The following is a 21,196-nucleotide window of genomic DNA, read 5'->3' as shown; positions in this document are numbered from 1 at the left end:
CTCCAGAAAAGGTGGGATTTCAAGGTCACACAGTTCTCACTGCTTATTTTCAAATCAGAGCAAATCCAAAAAGAGGAATATTTGTTATAGTCAGTCTCATTTCTACCTAGTAATCGTATTAACAGTTGGGTGCAAGGTAAATGATTAATGACCCTTCCTAAACATTTCTGCTGTCTTTAGGAAGTATGGTCTAAATCCAGACCCAGGAGATTGTACCCTTTTATGTTCACCTGGCCAAAATTAGCTTTTGAGCAGGCAGCCTGTGGAAAACGGCTTGAAATTATGAGTAATACTGACAGATGGGATCATGAGGGAGCTTTTGTAATTCTTAGATAAATGCTGAAGTCTAACTTGATAACACTCTACACAGGAATAATAATAACAGTAATATAAATAACAAGCAGATCGAGCAGGTCTTGACACCACAGGAATTATTTTACAAATATTTGAACACCTACATGCTTGTTTTTACAAGCCCTGTTTGTTAACTATAATAGAAGCTTTAATTATCTGGGGGGAAAACCTGTTTCATAACTGCTTAGTTGAAAGTTCATGCAATGTGGTTCACCTGCCACACCAATGTGATCAGTCAAGTTTGTTGTTTCCCGATCTGTCTGACCAAGAATATACCCACTGGCCAATAAATCTTAAATATCATTGCCTATTTGCTGTCACTGCCATAGTGTACCCAGATGACATACAACAATGCCCATGTGTAGTCAAACTTCTGGCTGCTGATTTATTTACAACCCTGTCTTAAAGGAGGGTAACTTGATCCAACCAAGGGCCCACCACAGGACACATCCATTAAAAATAGATATGTACCTGAAGGGCATTGTCTGCCCCATTCAGACTTGTTCTCCCCACCCCGTTTGTGCAGGGTTCTTTCATTTTGCCAGGCTTGCTTCAAAACCCATCTTAAAAACCATGTTTAGGTAGGGGGCCTCCTCTGGGTAAGATAATATTGGTCTTTCAGAATGCAGAGTAGGGATGGGACATTGTTGTTGCTTTTAAATTAGGTGGCGATGTATTTTAGGATTAGGGTGTCAACTGTACAATTCAAGAGAAAACAGTGGCACTCAACTCTGATTTCAGAGAATGATATGTCCCTTCCCAGTTTCTTTGATGTATACAGTTAATTGCTTGCTTCTTTCTGATGCTTATGCAAAATATAGCATTTAATTGTGTGCAGTATGCCTCTTGGCTTCTTAAATACCGTGAGATCTGCTTAAACTCCTGAATGGGTCAGAACGCTACGCATTCTCTAAACCCTCAGATATTGCTGCATCCTGTTCTTTGCACTGCAGTACAGCTGCAGTGCTGAAAGCCCAGTTCTGCCATTAAACGTTCATTGGAAAGATTTATGGGCCCTCAGTGTGCCACAAGGGCATTTATTTTAATTCAATACTCAGGCAAGAAAACAGAAAGAAAAAATCAAATTTCAAAAGCAAAACCAGACCAACAAACTCTGCTTGCTATTTAGAGGGGAAATACTGCATTTTTTTTTTTTTACAGAAAATGTTTTCCCCAGCTTTATTAACAAGCACCTGGTGCCCACTTGTGCTGTTATGTGTCCTTGTTCGCCTTTGCATGTACTTCCAAATATACACAAGAAGTTTCTTCTTCATTTTAAAAGTCTACACATTAATTTTAATCCCATAAGCCTAGTTGAAGAAAGGAATCTCTGCAATTCTTCCTAGATCTATCTCTTCCCCATGCTCTCTTGGTTTTAAGAAAGGCATCTAGGTAAATCTGTGGAGGAGACACAGTGGATGTATTTGATCTACATCATACTTTCCTTTTCCTTCAACTGTCTTAACCTGAATCCTATGGCTTTCACAAACACTCATGGCTTAATAACTGCACTATTTTTTATATGCAACTGCAATGCATAATTCTTTACACTAGGCAGTGCGAGAATCCAACAGAAAGAAAGAAGTTTTAGAATAGACAAGAGCGGGTTTGAGATAACAAAGCAATTCCTATTTATGAAGCAAAGGTGCATTAACTAGTAGGCTTGGCACACCGTGGAGGTAAACTTTATCTTTGTCATAGAGTCTATTTACACCGCAAACCTGTTTAGATTCCTGGCCGTTGTGCTTTGAAAATTCTCTGTTACTGAAAATTCTCTGTTAAATTTCACCACCTTCTTTCCAAAGGACAATGGTACCCAGAACGTCCTGAAAATGAATGATGGTTAAAGCCGTTTCTGGTCCTAATAATCGGCAAGTGCCTCTGTATGGTGAGTGGGCCTGTCTGGTCTAGGCTGACTTATAATTCTGTACAGTACCAGGGCCTGGAGCTCTGCTGTGGCTCCTTTCACTGCTGCTGCTCTTCCACACCACCACCTTCTATCCCTGCCTCCGGTAAGCTTGCTTTTTGTTTTGCGGGGGGGGGGGACCAGGGTGGCATTGGGTGGTGGAAGGCCCCTTGCCCAGGTCCCCTTCAAATCTGGCAGTGGCCCATGTGATGAAACCACGGTGGCATTGGGTGGTGGAAGGCCCCTTGCCCAAGTCCCCTTCAAATCTGGCAGTGGCCCATGTGATGAAACCAGGGTGGTGTTGAGTGGTGGAAGGCCCCTTGCCCAGGTCCCCTTCAAATCTGGCAGTGGCCCATGTGATGAAACCAGGGTGGCATTGGGTGGTGGAAGGCCCCTTGCCCAAGTCCCCTTCAAATCTGGCAGTGGCCCATGTGATGAAACCAGGGTGGTGTTGAGTGGTGGAAGGCCCCTTACCCAGGTCCCCTTCAAATCTGGCAGTGGCCCATGTGATGAAACCAGGGTGGCGTTGGGTGGTGGAAGGCCCCTTGCCCAAGTCCCCTTCAAATCTGGTAGTGGCCCATGTGATGAAACCAGGGTGGCGTTGGGTGGTGGAAGGCCCCTTGCCCAGGTCCCCTTCAAATCTGGCAGTGGCCCATGTGATGAAACCAGGGTGGCGTTGGGTGGTGGAAGGCCCCTTGCCTAAGTCCCCTTCAAATCTGGCCTATGTGATGAAAACAGTCTACATAGTAGAAGAATGATCAAGCAGGTTATACCAGAGGAATTTGCAGGGCCAGAGAAGAATGTGACTGCCTCTCTATATTTTTACAAGTATACAGGCAACATCCCCAAGGTTTTTTAATTTAGCCTTGCTTAATAGCATTCTGACAATATTGTTTTAACTCTGTTGTAAGAAACATTCTGTGAAGCAATGGTTGCCCTCAAATGGCAACATTTCCTCCGAAGGCCAAATGCTCAGCTCTAGTGTTTCAGAAGAAAGGCACAGTCACAAACCCACTGTGTGGCAACCTACCCAGTTTTGGCGAAGTTTGTCCAATACGTCATCACAACTGCACTGAGCATGACATCATTCTTTGAAAAGTTGCAGTTAAACAATTCCGTTGGACCAATCATGGGAATGCCGAACACATACGGAACCTCATCGCCATGGGCTGAGTCAGCCCAGCTGGGTTTCATTTCACTCTGGCAGTGGTGATAAAATGCATAGAAGTATGTTGGGGAGCCATACTGGGCATGCAGGTCAGCTGTGGCAACCGCCGGTGCGACCCACTGGTGATCAGTAAAGAGCGCAACCAGAGTCTTCCTTCGTGTTTCAGGATTCTCTTTGTCTGCCCAGTCTGTATACATGAACTTGATGGTTTCTCGCAGTGTGTCCTTCCCTTCTGGATAACCATATAGATTGTCCACAAAATTAGATACAGAGAAATCAAAATCATTTGGAGAGACACCTTCTTCATTATCCACAATGCCATCTACAAATTTTAAACCTTCCCCTTGGTTGACACCTAGCATTATATCATAGTTGAGAAATTCTCCCTGCTCCATCAGAATCTGAGGATCATCTGGAATTACATCCCCATCAATCACAGGCCCAAATGCAATGTGGTATGTAGCTGGCGTGATAGTTTGCTGAATGAGTTCTTTGTAGTTCTTATTCCGAAAGCATTCAACTAAGTCTGTAGTGTCCAACGTGTTGCAGCCCACTTTTTCTGCCAAAATCGCAGTGTACTTGGCAGGCTGGTAGTTCACTGCCCAGCTGGACAGGGCTGTTCCACTTTGTATGATTGCTTTTTGGAACAGACCTGCAGGTGCAAAAGTTAAAATTAAAATACATGAACAAGTGGCATTGAGGAAGCAAAGGAATCTTTTGTATGTTATCTAGAGGAAGTACATTCTAGTGAAGAGAAAATTTTATTCAATGTGTACAAAAATAAATCGCTTTGAATTCCAGCTCCACCATCCCACCCTGGTAACTTTCCTTGGCTAATCTACTCCTAGCTAAATTCTTCCTAGTTCTTAATGTGCATACATATGAAGTATGAAAAATCCAGTGTGAATGGCTAGGGATGAAAATGTTTCACAGGTATTCAGTACACACATGTCCTGATTTACATATGGATAAGAGCCACAATCTAGAGCCCTGCCTGCATCAGATCTATGTCTGGGCCCAAATGTTGTTGTTTTTTCTCACAGTACAGTTCCTACCAACACACCTACAGAAATGCAAATTAGAGTTTAAACTCAAAAAAGGTGTGTTTGTTTTCCATATCTCATGGGAAAGATCCAAAGTAAACTTTGAAAAAGGATTCTCATTTAGACTTTTTAAAAAGGAGTTGGGGAACATTCCTGACATAATGAACATTTAATAATTCAAATTATTAGAAAGAGAGGATTAATGTGCTTATGTTATATGTAATCCAAAAACATATGTTATGCATTGTCAACTGAAACTGTATTTACAGGTTTATAGCTTCTTGATATTTCCTGGCTCCACTGGTGACTACAAATTGTTTCCGGGTGACTTGATGGTGACATAGTAGTTCTGATTTCTCAGAAGTTCTCAGTAGCACTTTCCCTAGCAAGAGCCTACTCCTTGAAGAAAATGAAAGTCTTGCACATGCCCAGTTCAACTCTTTGTTTCCCTAATTGACAACCAGTTATTTCAAATGTTACATTTTCCAGTCGTATTCTTTTTGTTTGTTTGTTTTACATCCTCCCAGATGTAAATGAATGACAAGTTTGAATGCTGTTGAATGTCAAGATTGGTAGCCTGTCCAGACCTTGCAAAGCATTGAGCAAACAAGTTCCACCCACTAAAACTGCTAGGGTGGGAAGAATTTTCTGCAGAGAGAACCCCTGGGGCAAGAGAATCTTCATTGAGGTATGTGCTTCCCCCACCAGCTGTTCAGGTGCAGCCTGTTTAAATCCCTCTATTCTATTTAATACAGCCACAACACTCCATTGAGGCAGCACCCATGAAAACCTCTGGAGGGGTTGAAGGGTTCCCCCCACAAAAGACCTTCTTCTCCCAAGGGCCTTCTCCAGGGGAGGGATCAGCATTTATGGGTGGTGCAGCTGTCCCACAAAAAAATGCTATATGAGGGCAGTGTTCTATTTGAACACAGGCCTTCTCTATTTGAAGGGGTTTCCAGTCCAAGTCTGGTTAAAAGATTAAAAAAAAAAAACAATAACCCGTAACAGCAGTGGCCATCTAGTTGCCCATCAATAGTTAGCACCTGGACAACACACTGCGCAGGTACACAGGTTATCTGGTCACAGTCTTCCCACTATAGTGCATTTTATTTCTATTTATACTGTACTAATTATTTTGAAATTGGCATATATAAATATAAATGAGCATACGCAAAGTTATCCAAATCTATGTCCTCCTCCTCCTCCTCTTCCTCTTCTTCCTGGTGATGCATTTCCTCTTTTTTGGTGATGCATAAATTGCCATCCTAATTTGGAAAACCATGCTAGGCCAAAACCAATTTAATAGGTTTGAATTCCACGGGTGTTATACTGCAACGTCATTTCTCATTACTTGGACTGGTATTTCTTCATTTAATCTTTGACCAGATTAATAAATTAGAATGTATCTGCAATTTTTCTAAAGGAATTGGGAATTTGGGGTCAGATTCAGTAACACACTGTGACTTTTCTGCTATGCTCCAGTGATGTGAAGCAACCCGAAACTGGTCTAAAGCTGTTCTGCATCACTAAAGCACAGCATAGTAGATGGCTTTATAAAAAGAAGTCTATCCCAGATGGCTTGAATTTCAGGTGAGAAAACTATAGACTCTAATAAAAACAACACCGGTAGAATGCCTGCCCTTGCTTGGGAAAGCAGTATAACTCCATAACTGATGGGGGAGACTTCTCAAAATGATGTGATCAACCTTCTTTTTAACCTAGCAATCAAATCATAACATAATTAGTCTTGAATTTTTTGTTGCCTTAATTTTGTTAACACTGTTTCAAAATAAAATAAAATTTCATGATTAAAGAATTAGCCTGGAATTTTGCTTGACCATGATGATTCACAAAATATATATTACTTCTGAAATGGGAGTTTGCTAGCTCACTAGTGACATTGTGAGCTAGATTCTAATTAGCAAGGGGGATACAGGTGGGAATCTCAGTTCAAATGGAACACAATATATTCTTTAATGGTGCTAACAAAATATCTATTACGGGATTCCCTAATATAGTGTCCATGGGAGCCTCTGTGCCCAGAAAGCCCTGCTATGGTTCCAGTGCTACTTCCCTTTATTATTTGTTTTAAATCCCCACCCTACCCCCATTGTACCCAGTGGCTCATGGTTCAGAGAAGCTGTCTGATCCAACCATTGGGTACGCCTGTGTGCTGTATGTTACTCAATAAAGTGTCCTTGTAAGTAAAGCTTTGAGTCTGATTTATCACTATCTTGGCACTTCTAACCTAAGAGTTCAATGCCCATGGCTGGGGCAACACATCTGGCACAGCGAGCAGAGTGTCAAAGATACTGCTATGTTCAGTTTCAAAGGGAAGGAGGATCAGGGGGTCGGCATGTTAAACCGACTCCCAGGCTGGCCACAGAAGGGTCTGTGGGGTCCAGCTGCAAAGCAATTGGCGATCCTGAGTAGCTGATTGCATGGCCAGAGGTTGAAGAGGACTGCACCCCAGTGGGTCTGGAAACTGTGTTAGAATCTCTGCAGCTGGGAAAGTGGTCAGCTAAAGAGAAGCAGCATGCAGGACCTCTAGCATGGTTATTGCTGACAGCTTTAGGAGCTGTCAGGCAGAAGGATTCAGATGGAGAGAGGAAACAGCAGAAAAGCTCAAGGTCAAGCTGAAAGAAGAAGATCTGAGGCTGTTGATTAGAGGAATGTTGCAGGACAGCTTGGCCTCTAACGAGGTGTGGGAGCATGAAGCCGAAGGAGTAGCCATTAGACTGATATGCCAAGCTCAGAAAGAGAATTGCCCAATGCGTCCCGAAGGGTGCAACTTCATCACCTTGCCTTACTGGGATGAAATCCCTAAGAAATGGAAACTGAAAATGAAGACCCTGAATATGAAGACATGGAATGGAGTAAAGGTGAAGAATCAGCCCCCAGAGCATGGGCTAGACCCCTCTTAGAGAGGGAAGTGCACCAGAGGACGGTCCCAAGGCAGAATGAAGCAGAAAGACAACATTGGAGATCTCTGTCAAGGTAACCGTGTTTGGCTTTGAACTGTTCTAGAACTGCATAGAGCCTGTAGCTACTGACCATCAACTATATGACTTCTGAAGAGTGTAACCATTAAGCTTTTGCTATGGGATTCCCTGTAATAAAGAAATCTCACTGATTTGAGTGTCCAGTGTTGGACTGCCTGAGCGTGTGTGCTGAAGAGATCAAGAAACCTGGCAGCATGTTCCTGGCCAGGCCAAACGCTACTACCATGCTCCTGCAAGCTGCCAATAAATTGTGTAAGCTAGGAGCCCCAACCTGATTGAGAAGAAAAGAAGATACTGTAGTAGCTGTTTCCAAAGACACAGAGATCTGTGTAGCCAGCTGGCTGATGCTGTAAGTGATGTTACAACTGCAAACTAAGACTATTTTCCTTTTTGAGACCCCAGCAGAAAAAAGCTGACCTGAGTTATTTGTCGCCACTGACAAAGCAAGAACTTGGCTGCCCTGTATCTAGGGGTGTAGGAAAACCTCTTACCTGGAGTCCTCTGGGGGTTCTGTGGGGGGGAGGCGATCCGGTCCTCCCCCCCAGAATCCTCCCCAGCCGGCTCCTCTCTGCAGCAATTCCGCGGAGCCGCCGGCCAGGGCTGGCTGCAGCCAGACTTTCGGCCGCAGCCGGTCTTCCAACACAAATGGCATCCAGCCTAGCGGACACCATTTGCATCCCTTCCCCTTCCCATGATAGACTATGTAAATCTTTACGTAGCCTATCAGGGGAAGGGATGCAAATGGCATCCACTAGGCAGGACGCCATTCGCGTCTGAAGGCCGGCCATGGATGGACCCGGACAGACCCGGACCTGGTGGTGCCAGGTAGGATCTGGCCGGATCGGACTTCACGGGGTGGCAGGGTGGAGTAGTCTGTTCCGCCACGGACTCTGGGGGAAGCAGATTCCAAGAATCGCCCCCCCCCCCGGAGTCTGTGGCAGAATTCTCCGCCATCCCTACCTGTATCTCATCGTGTCTTGTTTCGAACTTGGGATTTTACAAATACAAACTGTGAAGCTTTCCTTTGAAGCCCTGCGAATCACCCCGCCATCTCCCAAAGAAAATTAATGGCTGCATGAAGAATGCAAGTATGAAGTGACCCTCGCCCCACCTTCCTGTTAGGCACTTTGTTGCTGTGTGCCAGGTTAAGGGAGAAGAAAAAGAGTGTATGTGTGTCATGTTGTGAATCCCTGGCTAGCCTGGCTAGTGATAAAAAAGTCCCCAAAGCTTACTCCTTGTTTAATATGTGTTTAAAAGCACAATTGTTGTTCTGTTGTTGTTAAGAGCCGTGCCGTTCAAAACTGCCCTGTAACTTTAAGTGTACTTTTGCAGAAGGGTGGGGGAGCATAGCCGATCTCCCCTTTCCTCCTTGCAAAAGATAAAGCTTTGTTGTTTTTCATGTGTTTGAAGTGTTATGACAGCGAAGATAATGTCAAAAGCCCAGCTTCAATAATGCATTGAGGCCTTGTGAGTTATAGCCAAGATTTAGTTAGCTTATTCGGTTTTTAGAATGTTAAAGTCTGTGTGAGCTTATCTCTGTGTGTTCTCAGAGCAGAGCCAGGGGGAGTCACCCAATTCATTAGCTGCCGCTGGTCTAGCCTTGGCAGGCAGGGAGGCTGGAAGATGTCTGTGAGAGCCTGACAGAGGCAGAGTGGGATTTACAGAGAGGTTGCCCAGGTTAGGGATGGCGGAGAATTTCTCCCCGAAACTTCGGGGGGCTGAGCGCCAACGTGTTCGGCCCCCCGAACAAGTTTCGGGGAGAAATCCTCCGAACCCCCCCCGCCCCCCGCACCCCCCCCCCAGGACGGGACTTACCTTCACCGAATGTCCCTCCCGGTGGCGGGTCTGGTCGGCGGTTCGGCGGGTGTTCGAGCGGGGCGGGAGCGGCAGCCGGTCTTTCGACCGGCTGCCGCCACCGCCATTGCAATCAAAGAAAAAAAAAAAAACGCCCCCTGATAGGTTACATGACGATTCACGTAGCCTATCACGGCTAGATTTGCAAAGTCAGCCGTGATAGGCTACATCAATCGTCACGTAGCCTATCACGGCTGACTTTGCAGATCTAGCCATGATAGGCTACGTGAATCGTCACGTAGCCTATCAGGGGGCGTTTTTTTTTTATTTTTAAAAAACTTTCGCGTTCGCGGCCGGGCGAGGCGGGAAGCCTCCTCCCCGGCCTGAACTTCGCGGGGGGACCAGCGAAGCGCCTCCCCCCCACCGCGAACGTCCTTCGACGACAGGTAAGGGACTTTCGTCCACCCCTAGCCCAGGTTGAAGCATCACAGCTAGAGATCTGAGCCATGTCGCTCTGTTTAGTCAGGAGCCTTGCTAAAAGGCTAAAGGCCCTTGAATGTCGAGAGATCTAGGAGGGGTGTAGAGTCACAGCTTCCCTTTTGAGCTGATGCAGAGATGGGCAACCTTTGCTGGAAACATCTCATCTTTATTGCCCAAAGCCTTCTTTGTTTGGATCCATCATCGTCTGGGCTTTTGAGAGGCATTCTCCACATGGACTGGAACTTTGGACTGTTAGAGACTTGCCGTGGAAAGTACTATGAGGCTTGTCATAGCCTTGAACTCTCATTACTGTGGATAGTGTGTTTGTGTTCGTAGTCAGCTCAGTGTACGGCAGGTAGGGATGGCGGAGAATTTCTCCCCGAAACTTCGGGGGGCCGAGCGCCAACGTGTTCGGCCCCCCGAACAAGTTTCGGGGAGAAATCCTCCGCCCCCCCGCCCCCCCCGGGACGGGACTTACCTTCCCTGAATGTCCCTCCCGGCGGCGGGTCCGGCTGGCGGTTCGTCCGGTGTTCGAGCGGGGCGGGAGCAGCAGCCGGTCTTTTGACCGGCTGCCACCCCCGCCATTGCAATGAAAGAAAAAAAAAAAAACGTCCCCTGATAGGCTACGTGACGATTCACGTAGCCTATCACGGCAAGATTTGCAAAGTCAGCCATGATAGGCTACATGAATCGTCACGTAGCCTATCACGGGTGACTTTAAAAAAAAAAAAAAGTGTGTACGGATAATGGCGGCCCCCATAGGGAGCCGCCATTCCCGTTCCTTATTTGGTGGCTGTAGTCTACGTCAATGTTTACATAGACTACGGCGAAAATAAGGGCAACGCTATTTGCGTTGCCCTTATTTTCACCGTAGTCTACGTAAACATTGACGTAGACTATAGCAACTAAATAAGGAACGCGAATGGCGGCTCCCTATGGGGGCCGCCATTCGTGTACGCGCTTTTTTTTTTTTTTTTTTAAGTCACCCGTGATAGGCTACGTGACGATTCACGTAGCCTATCACGGCTGACTTTCCAGATCTAGCCGTGATAGGCTACGTGAATCGTCACGTAGCCTATCAGGGGACGTTTTTTGTTTTTGTTTTTACTTTCGTGTTCGTGGCCGGACGAGGCGGGAAGCCTCCTCCCCGGCCTGAATTTCGGCCGGGCGAGGCGGGAAGCCTCCCCCCCCGGCCTGAATTTCGGCCGGGCGAGGCGGGAAGCCTCCCCCCCCGGCCTGAACTTCACGGGGGGAGCAGCGAAGCGCTCCCCCCCACCGCGAAAAAAGCTGCGAGAAAAGGTAAGTGACTTTCGTTCACCCCTAACGGCAGGCTGAGTTTGATCTGTAACTTTGGATTTCCCTCTGCCAGAACTCATGCAGCATGGAGTTGCCAATGCAAAAATGGTGCCCTGGAACTCTTTACATGTGTGGGTATGCCCTTCCCTCAATCTTGATGGGCCCAGCCAAAGGAGCAGTATGATTGCTGGATCTGCTCCATCATGCCTCACCATGCAAAGAGAGTTTTCCAGTTATAGTGTTAAATTTCATGAAATGTTGTGTGCATTTCATTGTTGTGTGCATTTTATGTTATGTTAAATACTATGTAATATTTGCAAATGTTTTTACTGTCAGTTGCAACTCCAAATGATAATGAGTGTGGTTCCCAATGGTTTACAGGGGCAAAGACAGAGACAAGTAGGGAGGGAGAAGGCAAAGAGAAAGAACATTTGTAGAGAAAAAGTGTTGCCGTGGTTGCCCCTAGGGTGATTTGGAAGCAGCTGATTATGCCTGGAGCTTATTACCTGGGGGTGGAGTAGCCATAATAATGTAAGAGTTTTCTAGAAGGCACAGAAGAGCCTATCCCAAATGTTTTACATTGGGACTAGTGTAAAACAGAAAGGTTTAAGTAAGTGAGTTTCTGTTGAAGGCAAAATGAACTTGCAGAGAAGACAAGTGAAGGGTTAATGCTGGTGCATGGCACGGGGAGTTTTATGTAAACAGTTTGAAACATGATCTGCAGAACAGGAAGGTCAGAGAGAGAGAGAGAGAGAGAGAGAGAGAGAGAGAGAAATTTCTCTTCCCAAACAGTGGTGGGGGGAGGTAATAGCCCACCTGTGGGCTGTTACATACAAGCAAAGTGAGAAAATGCATCAGCTAGAAGGCACATCCCTTTTCGACCCGATTTCAGAGTGGTTTCAAGGAATCGGGGGTGGGGGGTGGAAGCGAGTGGTTGCAATAATTCTGACTGTTATTGGCAGCTTTTTAGCTTTGTGTGCTTGCTTATATGGCTTTCGCATTTAAAGTATACATTGAAGTAGATGGGCTGATCTACACTTACAGGTATTTTAGCTTCCAATGAGGTTTTACCACCCATCTTTCACACTACGCAGTACCTGCCTCAAATTGGAACCAGAATTTCCTGCTTCTGTGCTCCAGCTTTCAATACCCTGATATCCCGGTATTTCCCCTTAATGCGCTCTGATTTTCTGCCTTCGCTACAAGATCTGGTTGTAGTCCCCTCCCCTGCCTGTCCATATATGGCGGTGTTTGTATTTCCTTCCTGTCCAGTCACAGCTCTCGACGGCCCCACGTTGTCTTCCAGCTACTGATCACATAGCTTCCTCAGCACTCAGTGTTTCCTCAGCAACAAGCAAAGGGCTGGATGTGCACACGTCTCAGAAGCTAAGCAGGGTCGGCCCCAGTCAGTAGTTGGATGGGCGAATGCTGGGAATCAGGCTTCCTGCATTGAGCAGGGGGTTGTTCTATCCCTTCAAATGAGACTAAGTTTTACCTCCTCCTATCCCCCGCTTTGGATTTTTTTTAAAAAATTAAGGCATTATCTTCTAAGAATAGTGGCTTCTCCGCAATTTTTTTTTTTTCTAATGCAGGCATGATCTTCAAAGGTTCAAAAATTCAAAGATCTGAAGCTTCAAATCTTCAAAGATTCAAGGTTTTGAAGCTTCAAATCTTTGAATTTTCGAATCTTCGATGATCACGCCTGAATTAGAAAAAAAAATTGTGGAGAAGCCACGATTCTTTGAAGATAACGCCTTAATTTTTTTAAAAAAATCCAAAGCGGGGGATAGGAGGAGGTAAAACTTAGTCTCATTTGAAGGGATAGAACAACCCCCTGCTCAATGCAGGAAGCCTGATTCCCAGCATTCGCCCATCCAACTACTGACTGGGGCCGACCCTGCTTAGCTTCTGAGATCAGACAAGCGCATGCACATCCAGCCCTTTGCTTGTTGCTGAGGAAACATTGAGTGCTAAGGAAGCTATGCAATCAGTAGCCAGAAGATGACATGGGACTGTTGAGAGCTGTGAGCGTGGTGGGCATGGAATCAGCAGAAACAGGAAGAGTTTCTGATCCTCCAATGAGAGCCTCCGTCTTTAAGAGCAGGAAAACAGCACAGCGCATGAGTGTGAACTGAGCTCATGCATCCAATGAAGCACCACAATGGGGAAAATGGGAGAGTGTGGATAATCACGTTTTAATACGAGAGCGTTTAACCTGACAGGACACCGAATTCATTGTGATGGCGGGTGCAATGTAGATTGGCCTGATGTCACCCCTCTGGTGATCAAGTGGCATGGCAGACTGTTATCAGCCTTTGATCATTTGAGGGTGGAATGTATTGGCCACAGGAGTATAGCCAAGTCATCTGTAGTTAACTTAAAAATTAAGTGAACTTAATTTTTGTGAACCGCCCAGAGAGCTTCGGCTATTGAGCAGTATAGAAATGAAATAAATGAAATAAATAATAAATAGTGTTAGAGGGGCCTAGAAATCCATAATGCTTGCTTAAGTTCATTATTGTTACAATTCCCTAGCTAGTAAGCCTCTGAGCATGTGCAGATGAGTCAAAAGGCCGATAAAAGCTTTCTCAGAACATTCCTTGCTAATGAGGAGAAAGCCTTACCAAGCACTCTGCCTGGGAAGCGAAGTTTGTTTACAGATGGCTGTGCTTGAGAACCAAACACTTCTAGCCTATTCTGGGAATGAATGCTAGGGGTGCTTGCTAGTGTTGTGCTGCCTCATTGCTGACATGTAGAGTATAAGACCCATTGTATCCCATGGTTCTGGGCTGAGAGAAGCTGTCTGATCCAACCCTTGGGTATGCCTGTGTGCTATAAGTTACTCAACAAAGTCTCCTTGTAAACAAACCTTTGAGTCTGATTTATCACTATCTTGGCACTTCTAACCTAAGAGTTCAACGCCCACCTTGTACTCATTTTGGGGGAAAAGTTACTTGACTCAGAGCCTCAGTAGTTTGCCTTCACATTTCACATAAGGAAAACTGACTACTTTGTTGTGCCATGTGCGGGGCAAATATATATTTTAGCATTTGGGCAGACCCAATCCGTGCCTTGCACTCAGTTCCTTGGGCAAGTGATTTGTCTCTAAGCCTCAGCACTTTGCCTTCTCAATTTTCCTAATGTGAAATAGGGTTTTTTCCCTGATTTGTAGGGTCAAATGTGTGGTTTGGTATTTGGGGCTCAAACCCAGCTTCTGCCTTGTAATCCATTTCTAGGGAAACAGAATATTTGTCCTTTCTTAGTAGCCAGCCCCACATGGCAGCTGTTTTGTGACTAGCCATGTTCCCCATTGCAGCCATTTTGTGAAGACAGTTTATCACATTTCCAAATGTACCCACTGGTCCAAAAACATTGGGAATTCCTGATATATTATATTTTTAAAAAATATAAACACTGATCTGAGTATGACCGATTATTGAGCTGTCTAAATACTATTTATACTTATACGGAGATTTTTGTATTTTCTGCAGAATGTTTGTCCCTATTGGTCTGTGGAATGTATGCCACATAAAAATTACATTCTCATGATTGTTGTTGTTGTTATTTAAATGGAGCTGAATTACCAGAATAGTTGACATAATAATACCTGGGACATTCCACTAATTTTTGCAATTCTCTATTAAATTTAATTCCTTGCATTTAGTAGGAGGACTATTACCTTCTGAATAGTGAGACAATGTCAATAGACTAACACAGGATGCTCCTGCCCCTGATCCAAAAATAGTAACTCTTTTTGGGTCTCCTCCAAATGATCCAATATTTTCTTCAATCCATCGTAAAGCCTGGATTTGGTCAAGCAATCCATAATTGCCTTTTGCAGCTTGATCTCCGGTGCTCAGAAAACCTATTAGGCAAAGAAAGGGGTGGGGGGAGAGAGAGAGAGAGAGAGAGAGAGAGGGAGAGGGAGAGGAGAGGATAATTTTAGCTCATCAGGCACAGAATTAGTTATAGGGCAAGCACATATTCACAAACACGTATTTCCTTCTTCCTTTCAGTTTTTGAAAGCTCATGGTCCTAGTTAAGCATCTTTAAATCAAGCTTTGAGAACATCATATTTATTTCCAGTTGCAGAGGATTTCATAAATGTGGGAGTCCTTATTCCTTGTTTTTCTATACACTGAGATTGAAAAATTAAGCAATTTAGAATTTTCTTTCTTTTTATAAAAATCTGCTCTTGTTGAATAACAACCACATTTATAAAGGCCTTAAACAACCTCCAAGGGCAAAACAATAATGGAATTTTGAATTCTGCATGGATTCCATGAAGATAAAATTCAAATGCAAATTTTCCACAGCGTTCCATTCCATAGTAATCCAGACGCCTTTTAGCGGATACAAAATTGTCTTAGTTCACACATGACAAAATTGAAATGTGCATGTATCTTTTTAGTGCACACTTAATATGTAATGTATAGAAGAGACAACCATGTTTGTGAATAGTGTAGCATACCGATATGCTGATCAACAACCCTGGATTGGCTGAAGCTCCCCGTAGTACGTAAAGCAAGTTGTTGCCATATATATGCAGAAAGGCCCTTATAATGAGAGCAAAGAAATAGTCTATTGACAAAGAAAACATGTAGTCAAAACAACCATTTAGAACCACATCAGCCTGGATTAAAGAAGCAATGCCTACACTTGTATACAGGTGGCACCTCACCCCAGTACTATAAACGGAGAGCTAGAGAGGATGCCATTCTAGGGAGACACTGTTTTACATGTGGTGGGAATGTGTTCATGTGAAAGCTTCTTAGGTAGAGATCCTTAAAGAAATCTCAGATATGACATGACACAACGACAAATGGCACCAAACCCTTTATTAGCCCTTCTATTCAGTTGTGATGATGTAATATGACCCCTGTAAGCCATAAAGAGTTAGTCTCTCTATTATTGGCAGCAGCACGTAGCAAAAGGGTGGAAAACCAAGTCAGGGTGGCATGCCAGGATTTGGCATGTGGCAAGAAGCTCACTTATCACAGTAGATGGATTAGGGAGACAGCCAAGCAGGACAGTTTCATAATGATATGGTTTCCATTTTTGACTTTGGTTAACAAAAAAGAAAATTACTTCAGACCTCCAGTGACACAGAGATCGGTTTCGAGAGATATAATGTCTTAAGCTTTGAAACTATACCTTGTGCAGGTCTTTCTATCTCACGTAACTTTGGCACTACAAAACTGAATGTGGATGTTTATGCAGTATAATAAGCTCTAGTACTCTTATTATGAAAAGTTTTGTTTATCTGTTTAATGGGAAAAAAATTAAAGAAGAAAAGACAAGTAATTTTAACTAAATACCCCCCATCCATGCACACAGACACAAGATAATACACTAAATCCAATAGTAAAAAGGATTTTTTATATACATATATAAAAAGGGGAAATGGGTGAAACTTTAGCTACTTTGCTTTTGGCATCGAGACTTCACAGAATAAATCTGCTTTAGTTCTTTGAAGATGTACAAAAAGCTGTACTCCTTGCCCGATGTATTCTTTTATCTAGATATCAGATGTTAGAAATCTGATATGAAATGAAGTGTACCACCTTTGCAGGTGGTCTTGCAACTTAGAATGCCATCAATCACATACGATTTGCTTTGTTTAGATTTGATTTGTTTTGCTGACAGCTGCTCACCTGAAACGATACATTAGTTCACATTGACTGAAACAATTTGGATTCTATGTAGCTCATTATGTCCACATTTACCATTTTGATTCACCTGTCTTCAAGCCTGATTTTAACTGTGCATACCTTATCTCAGCAAATCCTTTAGGAATGTTGTACTCATACAAAAAGGTATATAAAGGATGGAAAATTCTTAGTATGTCGATTCATAGGGATGACGGAGAATTTCTCCACGAATCTCGGGGAGGCTGAATGCCAACGCATTTGGCCCCCTGAAATTGGCGGTGAAATTCTCCGCCACCCCCCTGCCACCCCCGGGATGGGACTTACCTCCCTCGAATGTCCCTCTTGGCAGCGGGTCCTGGCGGCAGTTCGGCGGCAGTTCGGCGGGGGCGGGGGCGGCGGCCGGTCTTCTGACCGGCTGCTGCCGCCGCCATTACAAAATAAAGTAAAAAACAAAACAAAACACGTGATAGGCTACGTAATGATTTATGTAGCCTATCACAGCTAGATTTCCAAAGTCAGCCATGATAGGCTATGTAACGATTTACGTAGCCTATCACGGCTGACTTTGGAAATCTAGCCATGATAGGCTACGTAAATCGTTACGTAGCCTATCACGGTTTTTTTTTTCACTTTTGTATTTCGCAGCCGGGGAGATGGGGCGCTTCTCCCTGGCCTGAATTTCGGCCGGGCGAGGCGGGGCGCCTCCCCCCCGGCCTGAATTTCGGCCGGGCGAGGCAGGGTGCCTCCCCCCCTGGCCTGAACTTCGGGGGGAGAACCAAAGCGCCTCCCCCGCACCGCGAAGCAAGCTGTGAGACCAGGTAAGTGCCTTTCGTACATCCATAATGTCGAACTCCCACTTGAAACATTCGTAAGCACAAAAGAGTTCAGCGTTGAAAAGGTGTCAGTCATTAGCGTTTGTGAAAGATGAACATCAGGACAACTGCAGACCAAGCTGTCAGCTAATAGCTATAGGGATTTATGGGTCACATAGGAGGGCTTTTTGTTCCTTAAAGATATTAAAGTGCTAGTATGTGGAATAAAAAAAAGAGCACCCCATACACACACATATTTCTCACCCATCTCTAGAATATATATAACGTATTCAGTATACCGCTGAACAAATTTTAAACTATATCTCACTGTGTATTCTAGAGATGGGTGTGAAATGTGTGTGTGTGTGTGTGTGTATGAAAGATAGATAGACCAACAGCAGACTAATTTCAAAATATATTTAGAGCTAAATATTTTGTCTTCTGACCTCATCAGATAGTAGAAAACATTTTCATCAGTAGATGAAAATTCCTACTAAGAAAAAAAACAGAGGTATGAGTGGTATAAAGCGTGTGTGTGTGTGTGTGTGTGTGTGTATATATATATATTTTAGAGATGGATGAAAAATGTCTTACAGTTCATTTTAGCCAGAATTCACCCAATTCCCAGCTCTTGGAACCAAATGCAGAGTCAAACACAATCTCTGGTCTGATGCCTGTACATATTCAAGCTTGCAGTGTGATTCACACAACAAAAAATGCATTTGATAGATGTGTACATTTGAAAAATGTGCATGAAAAACGCATACATTTTAAAAATGTGAACAACAAACATGCTTTAGTCAATGAGAGGAAAATGTGCACATTTGAAAAATGTGTACAATAGATGGGTACATTGGGAAAATATGCACAGATGTTTGTACAACCACACCACACACACACGCACATACATACATACACAAAGCTCACAATCCAATATGGGCACAAATTGGAATAAGCTTTGAGGTAGAAATCAGAGAACTGTATACTGGATTTTGCTGGCTAGGGCTGATGGAACCAGTAGGGCAAAATATCTGAAGGGCTGCAAGTTGCCCTCCCCTATCCTGGAGAGCTCTAATTTAGTTTGCTTATCTTATTTGTATTTAAAAAACAACAAAGCTCTAAAAATGCCCATGTTAATTTTTGCCCTAATATACCACAAGTATTTGACCTGAAATATTTGAGGGGGGAAAGTAAATCACAATTACCTGGTTTGCATGATCAGACACGGTGGCTTGTTTATGCTGTGTTTAGGGATGTACGAAAGGTACTTACCTTTCGCGAATTATGTTTATGGTTGGGAGGGAGGTGTTCCGTCTAGGGGTGCACGAAAGTCACTTACCTGGTCTCGCAGCTTGCTTCGTGGTGGGGGGGAGGCGCTTCGCTGCTCCCCCCGAAGTTCAGGCCCCGAGGGGGAGGCTTCCCGCCTCGCCTGGACGAAATTCAGGCTGGGGAGAAGCACCCCGTCTTCCCAGCCGCGAACTTCAAAAGAAAAACTAAACAAAAACGCCCCTGTGATAGGCTACATAACGATTAACGTAGCCTATCACGGCTAGATCTGCAAAGTCAGCCGTGATAGGCTACATTAATCGTCATGTAGCCTATCACGGGTGACTTTGAAAAAAAAAAAAAAGCGCGTACGCAAATGGCGGCCCCCATAGGGAGCTGCCATTCACGTTCCTTATTTGGTCCCTGTAGTCTACGTAAAGATTTACGTAGACTACGGCGAAAATAAGGGCAACGCTATTTGCGTATGTGCGTTTTGGGTTTTTTTTTTTTAAAGTCAGCCGTGATAGGCTACGTAAGCATTTACATAGCCTATCACTTTTTTTTTTTTTAAACTGGAAATGGCAGTGGCGGCAGCCCGTTGGAAGACCGGCCGCCGCAGCTGCCGCCGCCGAACCACCGCTGGAGCCGCTGCCGGAGCCGCCGCCGCCAGGAAGATCCGCCCAAGGTAAGTCTTGTCCCGGGGGGGGGCAGGCCGCTCCGCCACCGATTTTGGGGGGCCGAATGCCCTGGCATTTGGCCTCCCCGAGATCCGTGGCGGAACTTTCGTACATCCCTAGCTGTGTTGTGTGCTAGTGCATGCTGCACACCATTTGCCTAATTACCTGCCCAGGTGCAGCTTGTTGTGTCACCCTAACCTGGGCAGCATGGCTTGTTTGAGGGGGAAACAACCCTCAAATAACCCAACAAGAGGGTTATTTGAGGGTTGTTTCCCCCTCAAATAAGCCATGCCTCCTGGATTCGGATGGCACAACAAGCACGTCCAGGCAGGTAATCAGGCAAATGATGCTTGGCATGCATCACAACTTAAACAAGTCACCATTAAGCCCTGGGGTTATGTGAACTGGACCAATAACTCACATAATTAAGTGTTACATTACAGAGAATTTGTATTGGAATGATTGTAAAAAAAACCCTGAAGACAATAGCATGTATTTCTCTTATACTGTTTAATTTAATAAAAACAAAGGTACTGAAAACACTAACTTTAACAACTCAAAGAACTGTGCATGATATGTTGCCAACCGCTCATCTATTTCAGCTCCCTTCCATGAGGCTGTTGGGGCACCTTCAGTTTCGCTGTCGCTATTTATGAGATTCATTTCACTCCAAGACATATGTATTTCAATGACATATATTTATGCTAGGAATAATCACCTAGTACACTAAGTACAACTTTGGAACTGCCAAGCTTGCCTCGTATTTGCGATTGGCATACATTGAATTTACTATGAAGCTTTTGAAATTGGAAAATTTCCACCCCGCATCACTACCTGCTGCAAGCAGTGTCACTCACCTGATGTCATACGGTATCAATCTAGCCCAAACCTCCTGCAGTCCCACTGCCAGTGCCAGCCCAGAACACTCTTCTGCCTGAAGCAGAGCCTATTTCTAGGACCAATACTTGCAGCATCGTTCAGACACCAGATGTTCGGAACATCAGAGAAGAATGGAATAAGGAGTTGGAGTGCTTATACATTCTAATCAAAGTAGGGATGTTGTGGGTGCCTGACTGGGTCAAGGAGTCTGTTGTGGTGCCCCCTATTCACCCCTACCTGTTGAGATGCAGGAGTGGCTGGAACTTACTAGATCCATCCACTCGCACCCAGAAGCCGCCCATCCTCCACGTGACCGGCTAGTTTAACACAAGATGGGGGCTTTAGTTTTTCGTATATCTGATGTTGCGCACAACTGTGGCCATAAAAGGCCATTTCCACATCATCAGAGGCCTCTAATCTTGAGTTAAAATGGCAGCTCGCATGGAGGTGGGGTTTTCCCAGACCACTCACCTAGCCCTCCAGGGGCTCACATGGGTGGGCGGGCGAGTCCACCCATTCCTAAATCAAAGGAAAGTTGCCCTAGCTTCCATATGTACTATTCTGTATATTTAAAATTGAGCCTGATACAACAACAAAAAAGATGTTTCCCATGTATTGGACAGCACAGAGGCTTATTAAGAAATAAGAAGAAGCTGGCTAGCTCTGCCAGATGCTGGTGATGTAATTGGGACAATGCCTCATTGAGAGCTATGATATGGACATGTCCTGTAGTGGCTTCCTTTTGGTTGGAAGTCATTGCTCATATAAATTCCAGGGCCTCAGAAACCACCCAAGAGATGAGAATGTCACGTTCCTTCATCCTCTCCCTCCGCAATCAACACACTCCAGGCAACAAGGCTTCGAGCTA

At 44.6% G+C, this 21,196-nt stretch overlaps 1 protein-coding gene across 1 annotated transcript in view; it reads right to left on the bottom strand.

The window, feature by feature from the left end:
* Positions 1-21,196, bottom strand: part of NLGN4X (neuroligin 4 X-linked) — a 305,252-nt gene that overhangs the window by 15,408 nt on the left and 268,648 nt on the right. Inside the window, exons 4-5 of the mRNA XM_084844266.1 lie at positions 14,723-14,908; positions 3,291-4,080 (exon numbers count right to left, since the gene is read on the bottom strand). Coding sequence (XP_084700392.1) covers positions 3,291-4,080; positions 14,723-14,908 — 976 coding nt within the window. The remainder of the gene's footprint in view (positions 1-3,290; positions 4,081-14,722; positions 14,909-21,196) is intronic.

This window comes from Heloderma suspectum, chromosome 3 (genome assembly GCF_057233095.1).
Source record: "Heloderma suspectum isolate Gila_16-S chromosome 3, 16-S_ref, whole genome shotgun sequence".
Classification (NCBI taxonomy): Eukaryota; Metazoa; Chordata; class Lepidosauria; order Squamata; family Helodermatidae; genus Heloderma; species Heloderma suspectum.
Note: the sequence above shows the minus strand (reverse complement) of the source record. Positions and strands in the feature narration are given on the sequence as shown.